At 41.2% G+C, this 17,443-nt stretch overlaps 1 protein-coding gene across 1 annotated transcript in view; it reads left to right on the forward strand.

The window, feature by feature from the left end:
• nell2a (neural EGFL like 2a) overlaps nucleotides 1-17,443 on the forward strand; it is a 93,401-nt gene that overhangs the window by 26,238 nt on the left and 49,720 nt on the right. Inside the window, exons 10-12 of the mRNA XM_085778703.1 lie at nucleotides 2,150-2,241; nucleotides 3,896-4,001; nucleotides 5,206-5,334. Of these exons, the coding sequence (XP_085634829.1) occupies nucleotides 2,150-2,241; nucleotides 3,896-4,001; nucleotides 5,206-5,334 (327 nt within the window). The remainder of the gene's footprint in view (nucleotides 1-2,149; nucleotides 2,242-3,895; nucleotides 4,002-5,205; nucleotides 5,335-17,443) is intronic.

Consider the following 17,443-nt stretch of genomic DNA (forward strand, 5'->3'; position numbering starts at 1 on the left):
CCACCAGTCACACAGACATGAGCCAGTAGATCTGCGACGGCTGCGTGTGATGTAAAGTGGTTCCTGCTTCTGATGAACGCGGCTGAGGGAACAGCGAGGAGGAGGAGGGGAAAAAAAGAGGTGGTGAACGCCTGAGATGACGCACGCTCTCACATGACGAGTGTCTTCTTAAGTGTCTATTTGAAACTTTTGAATTCTGGCTGGATAAATAATGCTGTTTAATCCTGTATCTACACAGAGGTTCTGTTATTTCTTTCTTTTTTTATGTTTTGTTTCAAAAATGACTCCGAGTTCAGCAATGAACTCTTATTAGCCTCCTCACCGCAGCGCTCTGCATCTCATATTCTCTCAATTTCCCTCCCAATAAAAATGGATTTCAGAGGACATTAGCTTTTCTCACCCCGACATTCTTCAGATATTAACCCAAATGAGATGCGATGTATGCTTTTAAAATGCAGAAAGAGCTGCCTGTCGGTGTTTAGAACAAAATCTAGTATGCAGGAGATTTATTATCTGGGCTCTGTGTTTTTAATAGTCGGATGTTCTCAACCTTACAGAGGGTTACGCACCATGTGAATGATAAAAAAACTGCAGCAGACTTTACGTGCGCATAGTATTTCTCTGCAAATTTAACTCCACATCTTGTGTGCGAGCTGACTCCGCTCGAGAACTTTCTCACCACACACTCCCACACACTGCTGCCGTTGCTCCTGCTTCCCATGCGAAGCAAATAATAGAGGAGATTTAACTCTTTATCAGAGGGGAAACCATTAGTCCTGGATTGTAATCAGCTCGCGTCGGCATCATTTCCACTGACCCGTGGGTCAGGGATGCTGCACAAGGGGTTTAGGAAATGCGCTGCTGTGTTACACAAATATAAACACGTAGCAGGTAATCCCCTTAAACTCAACACCCCCGTGCTCACTTATCTCAACGAGGTAGACAAACACACAGCTAATTACGCATGCTCTGGCTTTGGAGAGAAGAGTGCCGCAAGTTTCCCTACTACAAAGACATGATTCGCTCTCCAAATTAAAGCCTTATCTTGCAGCACAGGACCTTGCAGGGAGGAGTTCCAAGTCTGCTTCTTTTTTTCTTTTTTTGATGGTCTGTCAAGTAGAACGTCAAATGGCTGTTTTCTGAAGTCCTTCACTTTCATGATGCGCTGCTTTGTGATAGGGCCTGAGCTGCGGTGTCAATCATCTCTCCTCCTGGTATCAGTCTGAATCTGTCTGACCCCACCTGCTCATCAAACACACACACTTTCTGCCCACGTGATCATTTTTGCAGCAGCAGCAGCAGCAGCACAAACCAGGTCTCTGCCTGCTCTCTTTACATGTTAATTATTGCATCACTTTCTCAGTAGCATTGCTTAATTGGGTTTGATATGCTTGATTTGGTTTGACTCAATTCACCTGAGGACTTCAGAAAAGAAGAAAAAAAGCTGGAAATAATAAGGACAGATTGTATCATACAACTGGACTGTTATATAAGAGCACTGGTGTTTGTCCACAACCTGCAGGCAGCAGGATTAAAATACATGTAATGATTTCAGTTAATTGACTGTTAGGTTGAAAAAATGTTTTTGATGAAGGCAAATCAATTATCTAGTGATTGTTTGGGTCAGAAAACACATCATTCATTTGCTTTTCTTTGTTTCTGGTTATTTGTTAATTGAATGCATTTGGATTCCCGACATTACGAGACGCATTAGCTGCTACTCTATGATTCATTACTGTATTTAGTTGAGTATTGGTAGATAAAGTTTGTTTTTTTAACACCAGAGAATGAAACATTTTCTCTGTTATTCAGAGAAGAAACATTTTCTCTTATTTCAGCTCCAATAAAACTCATCACAAAGTTGTAATTTTTAAAATAAAGACAAATAAATAGAGGTTTAACACACCAGGAATTACTTCAGTAACAGATCAAAGTTAAATATCTTACAAATCTGAAAAGTCTCAGAGCAACACATCATTTCAGATGTGCACACGATGGTTTATTCTGGGATAATGCATTAAAGATAAGCTACTGTATAGTCGGTACAGAAAACAAACAGATCCTTATGCAGACCAAGATACAGAAAGAAATACATTTCTCAGTTTGCTTCCATGCGTATATATCTGTCTTTTCTGTGTTTTCCTACCAGCTGTCTGCCTGTTCGGCGGTAGAGAGCTGGTGGAGGGGGATCAGAAGGCTGTGCGCGACTCCTCTGGCAGGTGTCTGCTGTTTGAATGCAGGGTAAGTCGTGTCAACACACACACACACACACACACACACGTAGAGACTTGAAACGCGCTTAAATGCTTTTATTCAAAAGGGTTTTTTAACCAGAGCCCTCACCAGAACGAGTCGACACAATGTAATGTAACCGAACCCTTCGGCTCTGTTCATTTCCATGTCGTGTCGCAGCGCCTGACAGCTCGCTAAATACTCATTCCCCCCCTCGCAGGATAAATCAAGCCCCCATGAGCCAGAGTGCGAAATTGTCCACTCCAACTGAATTTCATTGATCTGACTTGCCATTGTTTTCTTTGTAATCTAAATAAATTGGCCGAATCCTTCTAATTAAGTTTACATTCGGAGGCCAGGAGCGGCACACTCGTCAATCACGGGATGCCGTGGCCATTCTTCAGCACCAATCATCAGATACCACACTGGTCCCAAATCAGATTCATTTCCCAATTATTCATAGTATTTGCTTTTGTCTGCATGGCGCAGCAGATGGGTGGGCCGCTACACTTTTGGGAGTAATTCACTTGATGACATTATGCCAGGCAGGCCCAATCAATCACAGAAAAATGATTTGAAGTTTTAATCACCCAACTCTATCATATCAACCTCGGCTTCCTCCATGAATTCTGCAAAGCTCCATTAGAATCTGCGGTTTCAGACAGCTGTCTGGCTTGCTTGCCCACACCTGGCCCATCTGTAGTCCCAGTTTACTGACTGGCAGTCCCAGGCAGATCAAAGAAACGGGGACGCGGAGTTCTGTCAGTCAGCCCACTGCTGCACACTCCTGCAGGCTTCCCCTGACAGCTGCTTGTCACGCCTCTGATCTTCTGTCTGCCTGCTGGCTGCAGGGGAGGGTGTGTGTGTGTGTGTGTGTGTGTGTGTGTGTGTGTGTGTGTGTTGTGTGTGTTGTGTGTGTGTGTGTGTGTTGTGTGTGTTGTGTGTGTGTGTGTGTGTGTGTGTGTATGTGTATGTGTGTGTGCAGATTTTGGGTGGTGGGTGGCAAGAAGTCGATGGTGAGGCTTGTTCGGAAAGTTGTTTGTGGAGTTTTAGGTAGAAGTTTGTTCTGTAATTTCACATGAGAATGCCCAGCCTATGTACAGGTGGAGGTTATGGGATGTCTAAGGAACAGACCAGTTTAAGTCTACAAATAGACAGAGACTAGGTCTATTGTTTCTGTCCAACTGTGTCTGGTGTTAATGACTCTAAATTAGCATCAGTCAGAGGGACTGAGATGAGATCATTAGAGAGACCTGCCAAAGGCATGCTGGGAAAAAGGAACCCCCTAATCAGGTTTTACACTCTGACTAAACACACATGCAGGGATAATCCAGAAGATTGATTCACTGTTTGTATAATAAAGCTGCGTCATGAATCACAATGTAAATGATTGTGGAGAAGGAGACAAAAGAAGAAGAAAGCTCCTTTTCCCCCCTCCCACAAGTCGTTTAGAAAAAAATAACTGCTATTGACCGAATGAGTAATTGGTTTGTAATGAACACACAGGGAGGAGGGAAAGTCGGGGAGTGAGAGAGGAAACACAATAGATGAATAATTACCTTCATAATTACATCCAAACCTTTAGCAAATGAATGGAGAATGTGTGAGGGGGGATTGGACCCAGAGAGACGCTCATAGTGTATTTTGTCTTTACCCATCACAGGACAGGACGATGCATCGAGTGGTTCCCACCGAGCCCTGTCCTGAGCTCAGCTGCCCTGAGTCGGAGCAGATCACCCTGAGCGACAGATGCTGTAAAGTGTGCAGAGGTATGTCGGAAACATCATCTTGTAGTACAGTGTTCTCACTATCCCGTCTTACCTTTGTTTGATGCTGGAAATCCTCAGATTTCAAAATAAAGTACATATATACAGTGTTTTAGTTTGGTTTTAGTTTAATTTATTTATTTGTTTCATTCATTGAAAAAAAGAAAAGGAAAAACAGTTTAATACTAAATGTATAATGCAACTTCTGGATGAAAACTCCTTTTTTTTCTCCAAGAAATCCTTTCACAAATTAGATAATGTATGTATCAAAACAAAAGAAGAACAAGAAAAACTAGAGAATGCATTTCCTGAAGGAAATACGGGTGAATGCTGAAAGCTGGAAGCTGAATAAATTGTTGAAACAATGCTGAATCAAGTGAAGAAATTGTTGAATCAATCTTGAAAAGATGAAACAATATCTTTAGAGTAAAACTAAAACATGTAACAATAAAATAAATAAAAATAATGGCTGCAGACCAGCCATCAGCCCACCATCCTACTACATTCTTACTGTAGGTCTGAAACATATGTTGCCATGCAACATTTGTTTATATCAGTCTTGAACACCTATTTTTACAAATATATAGTACAAACCTATCCACATATATACATATGCAAACATATGTATCTATCTCTCACTACATTTGTCAGCAAGAAATGGCTGCTGGCAAATGTAGTGAGATAAACAAGGAACCACACAATTCACATGATTCCTTTCATACTTTGTTTTGGTGCTAAGTTGTGTGCTCTCTACATACACTTTCAAGTGGCTGGACAAAACACCATTGTGTGTGATCGATTACCATTGCAAAGAAAAAAAAATCTGCAGGTCAATTTTTTATGCATTTTTTTCTGCTTTTTGTTATTGCACAGAATAAACTGAAAATCAATGGCTGTCTGTAAGGTAGAAAATCAGCCTAGAAATGGTATTAATACAAACTGAGGAGTAGTTTTCCTTTAAATTGTTGCTTTCTCATTTACAGTTTGTACTTCAGCTGTATCAACACGTGTTTGTTTTTAAGATGTCAAATGCATCAGTGTTAATGAATGTTGTTTTGTTCGAACATACCTTGGAAAGAAGCAGCATTAAAAAGATACAGTGTGAAAAGGTTGTGGTGCTATGACCCCAACCTTTCCAAACATCATTCCTCTCCTCTTCTCTCCTCTCCTCTGGGTCTCAACCTTTTCCTCCCTGCTTCTCCTGCAGGTCATGACTTCTGCTCAGAGGGTCACAGCTGCGTGGAGCACTCAGACTGTGTGAACCTGGAGGCAGGAGACTGCTGTGTGTGTAAGGACGGCTTCCGCCCACTTCGAGACGATAATGCCTACTGTGAAGGTAAGGCATGGCTCTGAATAACAAAACCCTGACTTTAAGCTGAAGTTTCTTCAACCTCAGAGAGTGGATGTGTGGTTGATTTTCTTGTGAATGTGCCTGGGCAGAGAAGAACCAGACCTTTTTATTCAGTCTTATACTTTACAGTGTAAATGAGGTGGACTCAGTCTGATGCCATTCAGTTTTGCGGAAATGACCACACAGATATCATGTTTCCTGACTCAGACTCACACGTCTTCACTAAATATAGGATCATACAGACAAGGTGTCTTACAATGAAATACTACAGCGAGACGTGATAACATGGAGGTCAGGGCAGTGAATGACTCTCTACATCGATCTTGAGCTTAAGTTTCACACGATCCCCTTCACTTGGCATTAGTCTAAGTGATTTCTTTATATTTATTCTTTTTCTTCCTGCTGAACCTGTTCCAGTCACAGTTGGAGTTGTCATGCCGCATTTTACCACCTTTCAAAACATACTATTTGCTGATTTTTAGTCTAGAACTACAACAAAAGAACCAACTGACACAGACCTGCTGCAATAAATACAAAGACATGAGATCAGTGTTTCACTGTTGTGGCTGAATTTCTTTTATCCCCGTTTTCATTTTCATTTTCTCCATCCAATGGAAACGCTCATTGCTCTGTTGACCTGACACTTGGAAGATTGTGACCGATGAACTTGTTTTTCATTTAAGTGCCATGTTTTGTAATATTAAAATTTGGAAACACATAGACTTGCAAAATAATGTCAGCATTTTGCTAAATAACCCTGACAACACATTGCTGAATTCAGACTTTTATCACATAATCCTTTTGTGATGGGAGACTGTAATCCTCTCATTATTTCTGTCCACGATATATAATAACTGCTTTTCAGAATGCATTTGGAGAGACTAATGTTTCTCTTCTCCGTCAGCTGATTAATTTGTGGTATAAAACATGCTGATGGTCTTTATGTTTGCATGTATTAAGTGTTGCTTTGCTGCGGCAGCGATTAAAGCCGCGCCATCCATCATCAGCTGGGTCATTCATTACTGATTGCATGCAAAGACTCAGATGTCTCTAGCCATGTTACACTTATAAGCAAAACACAATGCAATTTATTATATCAGCAGGGCTCCCTCATGAAAACAGACAATGTTTTACATGATTGCCTTTGGAATGTCCCACATTGCATGATGGAAAAACATGCTCTCGCTGAGCAGGTCACTTCAGGCTGATGGTGAAGAGATTGCACAGTTCAAACTCACTCGACGGAGGGTGCTTCAGCTGAATTCCTCATATCACGTCTTGGCTGAATTTTTACCAGATGCATCATTAAAAAATGATGACTTTATCATCTCCGATGCGATCCTGTAGTAAAATATGTAGTAAACATCATGTCATAACTGCCACGCCTGTGCAGCTCTGGTATTAATGAGCAAACATGGCATCAAAGTTATTCAGATTCTTCAGCGTGTGACCTTGACAGCTGCTCCGTCGATCTACAGCCTTCTTGATCTTCTCTTTTCATTGTGTGTGTGCAGTTTTAGAGCATGTGTTTGCGAGCACATGCCTTGGCCTATTTCCTTTTTATCTACAGTTCACACACCGCCTGCAATGTATTTTCTGTCACCTCCATCGAGATCAGGCGAAAGTAGCGAGTGGAGCCGCGGTGGAGCTTTTTGTTACTGTAACCAGGTTGTTAAATGAAAGAGTAAAAGTTCACGGTTTCTGCAGATCTCATGTTAATTTACACATGTGAGCGGTTGTCCAGGTTATTTGTCTCAGCCAATCTGTGTAATTAAAGATGCTATCACTGCTAATTTAATGGGACATAGTGCAGGAGGTTGTAGGTGATCCAGTGGACAGTAACGGTGTCTAACCATGGTCTCTTTGGAAGAGTATTCCAGGCACTGGTGGAAGTGATTAACATTTACTGAAGCACTGTTCAAGTACTTTCTGTAAGTACTGTTTGGTGGCACTTGTACTGAAGTATTTGTACTCATGGACTACCATGGTTCAGATTTTTATCAAACATAGTGTTCCATTTTTTTCAGTCACGTCAATTTGACAGCTACAATATTGTGAGTAGCTAACATCTGCTCCATTCATACTAATTGCACTTTAACAATTGTAATAGGTATTTTCCATTCTTCTTCTTCTTCTTCTTATTCATCTTCTTAGATAAATATGCAAATAGATATAATGGTTTGTTACACCCTCATTACTGATAAGTAAAATGACCACGTGTTATGTAAAGGATGTCTCTCTATGAGACATAATGAGAATCATGTCCTGTCTCTGAAAAGCCCTCCAGCTCAATGCAGCGTAGCGTTGTAGCATCTCTCAGCTGAGCGATTGGACTCTCAGGACCATCATCTTGGCTATTTTGGTTCATTCCCACTGCTCTCATCAACCCATTTTTGGCAACAGCATGCAGCTTTTCTCAGGGAAAAATCTGTGATTGTCTACCTGTCAATCAGCAAACAGCAGGCAGACAAGAATTACCTACCTACATTTAGCATTCAGCTAAAGAGCTGCATATTTTCCTATGAGAATAGATCAAAACAGAGCTAAAAGGAGATAAATCAGAAGGTCACAAACACTGCTCCAAATAATTGCTAATGCAGCTCTGTGTCTACATGATGTTGTTAATAATGAGTTTATAAAGTATTAATATGTCAATGTTGTGCACAAAACCAAGGCAGACAAAAGAAAAGAAAGAAGAAAAAAAACAGTGAATCCATGTTTAAAAATGTGGATTCTTCTCCACCCAGGTGCCTGAGGGTGGTTCTAATGTACGTAATTCTTTGAAAATACATTCAAACATCCATTTATTTCAAGTGTCAAAGGGAAAGATAAAGAATAATAGGACTTGTCTGGCCCTTAATTGGTCTTGAGTCAAGGCTACATTTCTTTCCACTCGCACGTTGACTTTTTTTTTTTTCCTTGACAAACCATCCTTTTCTGGAGCTCCGCTGTTTTGTTTATGTCATTGTGTCAGCAGCCTAAAGACTTTCAGCAGTCGACTGTTGTAGAAATAAGGATGGGTAGCCCATCAGGACTGTGTGAAAGTAAGTACAGGGGCAGACAGACTTGTGCCTCCAAGATCAACACTTCAGACCCAGACCATTCATCTCAAGAGCAGCCCCGACTCTCGCTATGAAATTGGATGGCAGTGTCTGTGCTGAGTGTTTGCATCAGAGACTGCACAGAGAAACCTGAAATTGACTCAATTTGCTGATGGACTTCTCTCAAAAGCAATTGATTTTCCGTGTGTCTCTGTAACTCACTTACCACGTATGATTGTGAGCGTGTGTTTACCTGTGTGTTCGTGTGTCCTGTGAAGAAAATAAAAGAACCGTTGTGCCAAAACAGTGAGGTATCCTGCGTATGGATGAGAGAATGTTTGTATTCATGTAATGGATACACCATTTTGTGTCTGCGACGAGACGCACAGGAAGATGAGATGCCCGCTTTCGCTTCTGGATGAGTCTCAACTCAGTGGGATGAGTGAGAAGAGATGTCCGAGTTAGAGCAGATTTTGTGTAATGAACGCGGCAGGGAGACTGTGATGCCGAGAAGTAGAGGCAAACACACCAACGTAGATGCTTCTACACACACACACAATATTTTTTGGGTGTTGTCGAATGTAAAGGCAAACATCGCAAAAAAAACACAGACGGATACCAGCTCTTTAAAAACATTCCTAGGTCAGAGATGGGCTCAAAATAGCCGATGAGATCACTCCTGTGTAAATTTTTCATAGAAGCAGCAGTAGGGAAAACTCAGGGGGATACTAACCCTGCCTTTGTGTAAGTCTGTGTGTGTGTGCAGGTGCATGGTGTATGTGTGGTATTTGAGCACTGAGTTCTCCAACAGAAAAAGAGCCCAGTTTTTTTTTCCTCTCCATCCTCAGAGCACAGTCAGGCTGAGGGCCTATTTTGCTACATGCATGCGTGTGTTTAGGACAGAATTAGACAGAGGGGCGAGCAGTGGAGAAGTGACAGACTGTGTGATTGTCTCCAAATTGAACAATCAGTATAGTTCAACGTGTTGAGATAATACCATTATTCATCGCAGCATTGTAGAGGACTGCAGGCAGAAAGGCATCTCCCATTGTTGTCTGGTTTTGAAATGCCCTACTTCAGATTTTCTCCGTCAGGATTGCTCAGACAGAAGGACTGCCTGGGTGTGTTTTTTTGTGGCATCCGTTGGGGAGATGTGAAATACAAAATGATGCTCTGTAAAATAGATGAAATAGAAAGGGACAAAGTATGCAACAGGATTTTATTTTTATGCACAACCTTTCATAGAGAGCAATAACTCACTTTATTTATTATGGACACTGCACATTATGCCATTGGTTATAGAAAGATGTACAGTAGTGTTCAACATAAACTTTAAAGGGTTCTTCACCCAAATTTAACATATTTTCAATTGTCTTTTTTTGAACATAGTTCTGATTTGATTTATCTACCTCAGTGTTCTATAGTTTTTGTATCCAGCAAATCCCAACACAAGACTGAGGCTGTGACCGAAATCACCCCCTACTCACTATATAGTGCACTATATAGTGACCACGCCATTTTGTAGTGGTGTCCGAATGTTCACTATATAGTGCACTGAATGTTTCCCACAATTCACCACGAAATGTAGTGAACATCCGATGGTCAGTAACCGGAGCAAGATATCCCATCATGCATTGCAGTCACGGATTGCCGTTACCGGCCGTTACGATCGCGGTCGGAACGTTTTAATTACAAGGTGGAGTAGTGTCCGAAAGTGTTTTTCATTTAACCAGTGAGTTCACTATATAGGCCACTATATTGAATTCACTATACAGTGAGTAGGGAGTAGGGAATGAGTGAGTGATTTCGGACACACCCTGAAACTACAAGGGACAACGAGGAGTTATGGAAAAGCGAAGCGTTTTCACACTACATTTATGAGCCTCCGCGCGCACCGTGAAATTCTTTGACCGGTGCAAGACAGACTCATGTTTTCATTCATCAAGAATTCATAAAGAAACCGCCACCACTAATAATAACAAAATAACGATAGAGACAAAACAATATATTTATCGAAAATGGGCCCATTAACAAGTGTGGGTAGCGTAGATTCATCCACATTAATGTGAGACTTCACCCTCTGACTTCCTGGCCTGCCTGTGGGTCTCAGGCCTGCAAGAGTTAGTCCCTATTGATGATGTAAATCTTTAAAAATGGGTCACAAATTTATACTTTCCATTTTAGCAAATGCTAAGACAACTCCCAAAACAACTAGACGCTTTAGCTCTCAGTGAACACTAAGTAGATTAAAATTGCACTTTTGCTGTCATCTTATATTATTATTTGGACTGTTTTCTTTTTTTGTTGCAGACTTAGAACATTTTGAAAAAATGTTGTTTTAGAGGTAAATTCATGCAAAACCGCTGACGCGCGTTGCCTTCAGGGACAGTTTTTAAGCAAGCAGTCTCTGTATTTGCCTCTAAAACAACTCTGTCTCATAATGTTCCGTTATTACCTCATAGCGTGGTGAGTGTGCAGGTCACAACTTGTCCACCAGAGCATTGTAGAGTTGTTGGATTGTGTATTTGATCAGTTTGATGAGGGAAACCAAGAAATCCCATTAGCCTCCGTGGCGTAGCTCTGAGCAGCTCACGGCTCTGCTCCGCCCTTCTAAAAATAGCTTGCACCGACAAATAAAGGTAACGAACTTACTGCTAAAACTATAGGGATTATGGCAATGGGCCAATTTGCAAAAATGTTGAACTATCCCTTTAACAATCAAGGGGGTGCTCAGTGGTCAAGTTGTTTGAGAGTCGATGTCTTGTTGGCATATCCCTGAAGCACTGATCACAGGTTCGACAGATTTGACGATCTGTAGCGCATGTCATTTCCCCAGTCCTGCTTTTCTGTCTCTCTACACTGTCCTATTAAATAAAGGCAAAAAAACACCCAAAAATATCTAAAAGAAAAATTAAACAACCAAAAGGAAGACCACAAGATGCTGGTGAAAGACCCAGAAAATAGCCTTGAGTTAAGATAAAAAAATGTTGCCAAGAAAGTATTCTGCACTACATACAGTACATGAGTTTACTGAGTATAAAGGCAGGTTGATAAAGTGACCAGTGGTTTTAAAAGATCATAATTCAGGACAATTCAACCACGAGTTCCATTTTACATTCGAGTGGCTGTCGACTCTTTGCCCTTGTTTTTGTCATCGCTAAGTGGACCGACGTGGAAAATCTTTTGCTGTACGTAGGTGGTGAAATTGAGTTAGGTGACACACAGTTCAGCGTTGACTGGCCGTCAAGTGATTGCCATTCCTGTGAGCGTCCATAGCGTAGCTCTGAGCAGCTCACGGCTCTGCTCCGCCGTTCTAAAAATATCTTGCACCGGCAAATGGTCACCCTCTGACTTCCTGGCCTGCCCCTGTCCCTATTGATGATGTAAATCTTTAAAAATGGGTCACAAATTTATACTTTCCATTTTAGCAAATGCTAAGACAACTCCCAAAACAACTAGACGCTTTAGCGCTCAGTGAACACTAAGTAGATTAAAATTGCACTTTTGCTGTCATCTTATATTATTATTTGGACTGTTTTCTTTTTTTTGTTGCAGAATAAGAACATTTTGAAAAAATGCAGCATAAAAAAACCAAATGAATAACACTGAATAGCTAATGTGACAGACAGCCAGTAAACAGACATGTCAGGTGTTGAAGGGCAGAGAGGCAGAGGTGTCGTTAAAGCTGATCCGCACTGACACAGGTGTTATCAATTATTTACTGATTAGACCTCTCACCAGGCAGGGCTTTGCTGGAAATCACATGATGTCACAAAACCGTTCGGACCAATCAGAATAATAACACGGGAAGATGTCCCGCCCTAATCGATGCAACAGGAGGATGTCAATCGAGCTGTTTGTACACAGAATTGAAAACACCTGTGTGGGTGTGCGGCGGCTTCTAGTGTCATCACACATTAGTTTGTCCAATAGTCACGTTTCTGACTTATTAATGGAGTTAATGCAGGTCTCATAATGTATGTAGTATAAATGATTAAAAAGGTCAATGCTGTTTGAACACAGAATGAGGTTGAATCACCTTTAAGGCATGACTGAGTGTGTGTTAGCATATTGTGTGTGAACACGGACTGATTGCCGCTGCTATCTTTTGAATGTCACAAGGTAGCAGCAGGCTAATTGGCACTGACTGAAGAGCATGGCCCGCTCCAAAACCCCATCACTGTCGGGATGAGCCTGGAGCCTCTGGGCTCCCCACCTGCCAGGGTCCTGACCCCCTACCCACACACCCACACACACACACACACACACACACACACCCCTCCTACACACACAGATGAATCACATACACACAGGGGAACCACGCACACATTATGACTGGCTGTGTGTTTGTTTACACACATCTCACCTCTGTGACCCTCCTGAAATGTCACCCAAAACAGACAATCCCACCATCACCCAGACAGTCTGTCTCCAGTGTAAATAACAGTAACCAATATCCTTCAAATGCCACATGGGAGAGGTTTCCTCTCTGCTGCTTGTCCGGATAGGATCACACTTAATTCATCGACTGCCTTATGCTCAGGTGGAGTTCTTCCATTTATGGCACTAAAAACATCCTCATCACTACATCTCAGACACAGTACTGTAGCAAGACTCTATGCTTGTTAATCTGCATTACTGTATAGTCACTCATTCATGTGCAAATTCTTCATAAACAAATATATAATGCAGAAAAAAGAATAACACTGGAGTGCTTCAGGGGTCCCCCAAACCATCGGTGCTCATGGAAGAGAAATAATGCAATAATTCATGCAACATTAAAATGATGCTGTGGTAATAAACCCATGCTGTAGATTAATATTATAAATGGAATATTATATAATCTAAACAAATACAACAAAAAAAGAAGTGGAAAATATATGTAGCAACACATGTTTTTAATAAGTCGACAGCTTCTCATAAAGCTCTGCTTGCTGTTTCTGCTGTTTGCTACTTATTGTTTAGACCTCTAGCCTACAGGCTGCCCTCGGTCACAGACTGAAGAGTGATGGATGATGATGCTCCATCGATTTACCCGTGGTTGAAACTCTTATCCCAGATTAATGAGAGCTGTGATGGAGAGCAAAACCCCATTCACGCAAACAAGGCAGCTTGCTTTATAAGACTCAATGGCTTTCATTTAACACGCGCCAAATCGAAGCATGTTAAGTGCGTGTTTAATGTGGCACATAGACACCCGCGCGCGCATGCACTTGTTATGCACTTATCTGAGGCCTGGTAGATGTTTGCATGAAAGGATCCTTGCGTGTTGTTAAATTGGATGGAACTTTATCCCCATGCGGAGACTGTGAGGTTGTCATGTGTCGAACATACTGGGATCGAACACATTCACACAACTTGCAACTCCACCAGCAGACACACACACACACACACACACACACACACACACACACACACACTTCTCCTCCTCCCCCTTTCTTATTTGACGTTCATTGTTCTAAGTCAGGTAGCAGGCTTCTAAGTGTTTACAGTGATTGATCACAGTGTGAGTGTCTGGTATTTAGACAATGACTGTGCTCTCAGAATTTAGATCTTCACTCTTGTTGCCTCCTAATGGGATTCTTTCCACTCAGTCATCTTAATTGGCTCCTGCTCTCGCCCAAATTGGCAGTGACGTTTTGCATATTTGTTTTGGGTGTTTGTGAGCCTGTTTATTTAGGAGCGATTGTTCAGTTTGGTTAGGTGAAGGAAAGAGTTTCCTCTTAAGAAAGTATATTTGTGGCTCCTGTTCAGGTAATGACCCAGAAAAAGAAACTGTGAGCTGCTCACTTTCACTTGAGGGAAATTCATTTTGCCTCATTTTATTTTCCATTGTGATTTCCTTTCAAGCAGATATGAAAATAATGATTGCACCAAAAGATTGCAGCAGTAATGAAGCAAACTGATTAAAAGACAGCTTGCTCTTTTATCATTTACCTCCATTTCCATCTGAATGAAAGAAAAATTTAATGTACTCAGAGTAATTAAGCTTGTTAAACCTTCTTTCCATTACACTGCATCAATATAACTTGTCTTGGTCCTGCCGGTATAGACTTTAAGCAGCAATGTTTAGAGTTTGACTTTATTCTCAACACTTCCTACCAGACGTTTTGCTGCAATAGTCACCATAGAATATATGACAATTGTCCTTCAACTGTCCTTGCTTTAAATTCAACTGATCAATCTCCTCATCTAACATTTGACAAAAAAGGCAAATAAGTGTATCTGCCAAACTTTAAATTATTCAATTAGAGCAACTATGTAAGTCCATGTGATTTTCTGCTGTTTCGCTAACCCGACCCCTGGCCATGTGCATTTGTTTACAACAAGGCCAACGAAAAATCAATCAATAGATCGGTAGATAACGTTATATATCATATCCGATGTTGTGATGTGTGTATTTGTGTCTTATCTGTGATAAACAAGAGATTATGGATTATGGGGCGCGTGAGAGCTGGGACACCGGGGCGGCAGCGCTAATTGCAAAGTTTGTTTTCAAAACAGAGACACAATAAGTGACACGCAAGGGGAAGACAGAGAGCATCCGTTCTCCCTTGTAACAAGTTAAGATTAAACCATCACAATTACTCTGAAGCTGTTTTGTAATTAAGGTAAAAATGTAGCATAGTTAAGCTACAAATCCTGCATAGTTCCTCTTTAAAGCCAGAATATTTATAATTGGAACATTTGCAGCGTTGGTTGCTCACAGTATTTTTCTAAAATAAAATAAAAAACTTTCTTTCTTACTTTCAGAGACTTGATGATGGCATAAAAAATGTATCCCACTGGCAGCTTTTACATTGATTGACATTTCTCTGAACCAAAACACATCCTGAGCACCAGCTACAATTCAATATTTGACCCAATCGCACCACCATATACCAGAAGAGGCATTGCATTACGTCCTCTGACACCTTTCTCCACCGGTGAGGAACCAAGGCCAGCTGTGGAGACTATCTGCTGAGTGGCGCACTGTTTTGGCCGGCAGGGACAGCTCTGTCTCTTCACTCTTCCCTTTGGCTGCTATATATCTGACCACGAGGGAACTTGCTACTCAGTAATAGACAGACAATGTTTTGGCAAGCCCCGTCCCTCTGCCATTTATTGAAAACCATCTGCTTGAGTGAGTGAGCTGTTTGCGGAAGGGATGGATAGATGAGGAAAAGACAGAAAGAAGGAGAGATAAAGCGAAAGGCCGCTAGTGGAATGGCAGAGATTCGGGTGTCTTTGTGGGACATCCAAAGGCAATGGCGGTGTTATCTCCCTACTCCCAGACCTCGGTGTACTGCAGTATGAAACACAGATAGTGAGGATGCTCCCTATTAGAAACTACGTGCCATACAAGCGAAGAGGGATAAGCTGTTATTCCCTATGTATATAGCTGTGGTAATACTTTGATGAACAATAACTGGAATATGAAAAACGTCAGTTGTGACCTTCAACAGTATACTGACAGCTGGGGATAGCATGTGTAAATCTGTGCTTGAATGCAAAGATATTTATTCTACTCTATGAGCAAACAGGTCTGATAGATTACATCTTTCTTTAGAGAAGAGTAGTCCTGATATGACACCTCTGCATTATCCTCTGCTTTAAAAAAAAAATTAAATATGAATTTGTGTGTCCATGCTCTAAGACAGACTTTCTTAATCTAAATTGGCTACAAATGCATTGTGGGCTGACAATCGGAACAATTTTGGTAAAAGAAAATATGTCATAAAAATAGAAATTACATTTTTAAAATATTCAAATGTTTTAATAAACAAGATAAAGACAAAATTAACTTTTTGAAAAACAACTATTTTTAAGGCCAATAAGCCAATGAGCCACTGTATGTTATTATACTTGTTTATTATCTGAGTATGATTTTGTGCTAAAAGTTTAGTAATTCTATGACAAAAACTGAACTATTAAAATGGAGACAGGAAGCAACATGAGGAATTAACACGAATTATAGGGAATATGGGGAATGAATCCCATAATGCTCTAAGAAGTTATTGTTTGGATTCCATATTGTTACAGGATGTGTGCCACCAGCATTTTGAGTTGTTGTGACTTTAGCTATGCTATAGTTCCGGTGATGTCAGCTGGTCAGATCTGTCAGTTTGGTTCCTTCAGTGTCACCAGCAGGTCGACAATTTTGTTTTATTCTATTGGATATAATAGAATATTTGGTTTTATTTCAAAATAATTGTATACAACTTTCTATATACTGCAGTGACTCGTGTTTTTTAAGATCTCCCTCCTGATGCACAAAAGCATGTTTTTAGTCCAGATCCTACAGCAGTGCCCTCCCTCCTCAGGTATGACCATGATTGATTTAGTGCTCATGCAGGAATGCATAAAGGTGAGGGAAAAAAAGAACACCGCCATTTTCTAGTCATCCATCGTGGCGTGGCAACAGCTTGACCCCGATCTCTTCATTCAGGGATAAAAGCCGCCGCTGACTCCAGGCCAGCAGTCTTTGCCTGCCGCATCACGTGTGTCCATGTGACAGGCCAATCAAGGAAATGGAGTGCGTTAATGGAGATGGAGATGGTTGCCCCCTCCCCACACGCGTGTGCGCTGCCCCTCATCATCTCACCTCCTAACATATTGTTTTAGCAAACGTAACTGCTGTCACCGAGGGCGGGATGGATGGTGTCTTACAGTTAATAGGCTCTAAATCAAAGCTGCGGAGCGGATAGCCAATCAGAAGGCAAGCTCATTGTCACCTAAGACCTCCGCTCAAGGTTACCATTGTGACTGTGGACGGACTGTCTTTTCTCTTTTACTTTCTGTCTCTTAGCGACAGTTAATACTCGCTAAGAGAATTGCTGCTTTCTCTGCACTTGTGATCCATCTAAAATCTCTTTTCTCCTTCCAAATTGTTCACTCTCACATACACACTCCTCACGTTTCACCTTTTTTTTTTTTTTTTTTTTTTACTTCAAACAGACTCTCCCTTATTCTTCATCGTTCTGTTTAATCCACTACTTTACCTGCTCCTTTCTCCCCTCCTCCCTCCATATCACTCACTTCATATGTCAGTCATTCACCCCAGCTGTCTTATC

This window comes from Trachurus japonicus, chromosome 6 (genome assembly GCF_045865225.1).
Source record: "Trachurus japonicus isolate A0001 chromosome 6, Traja_1.0".
Classification (NCBI taxonomy): Eukaryota; Metazoa; Chordata; class Actinopteri; order Carangiformes; family Carangidae; genus Trachurus; species Trachurus japonicus.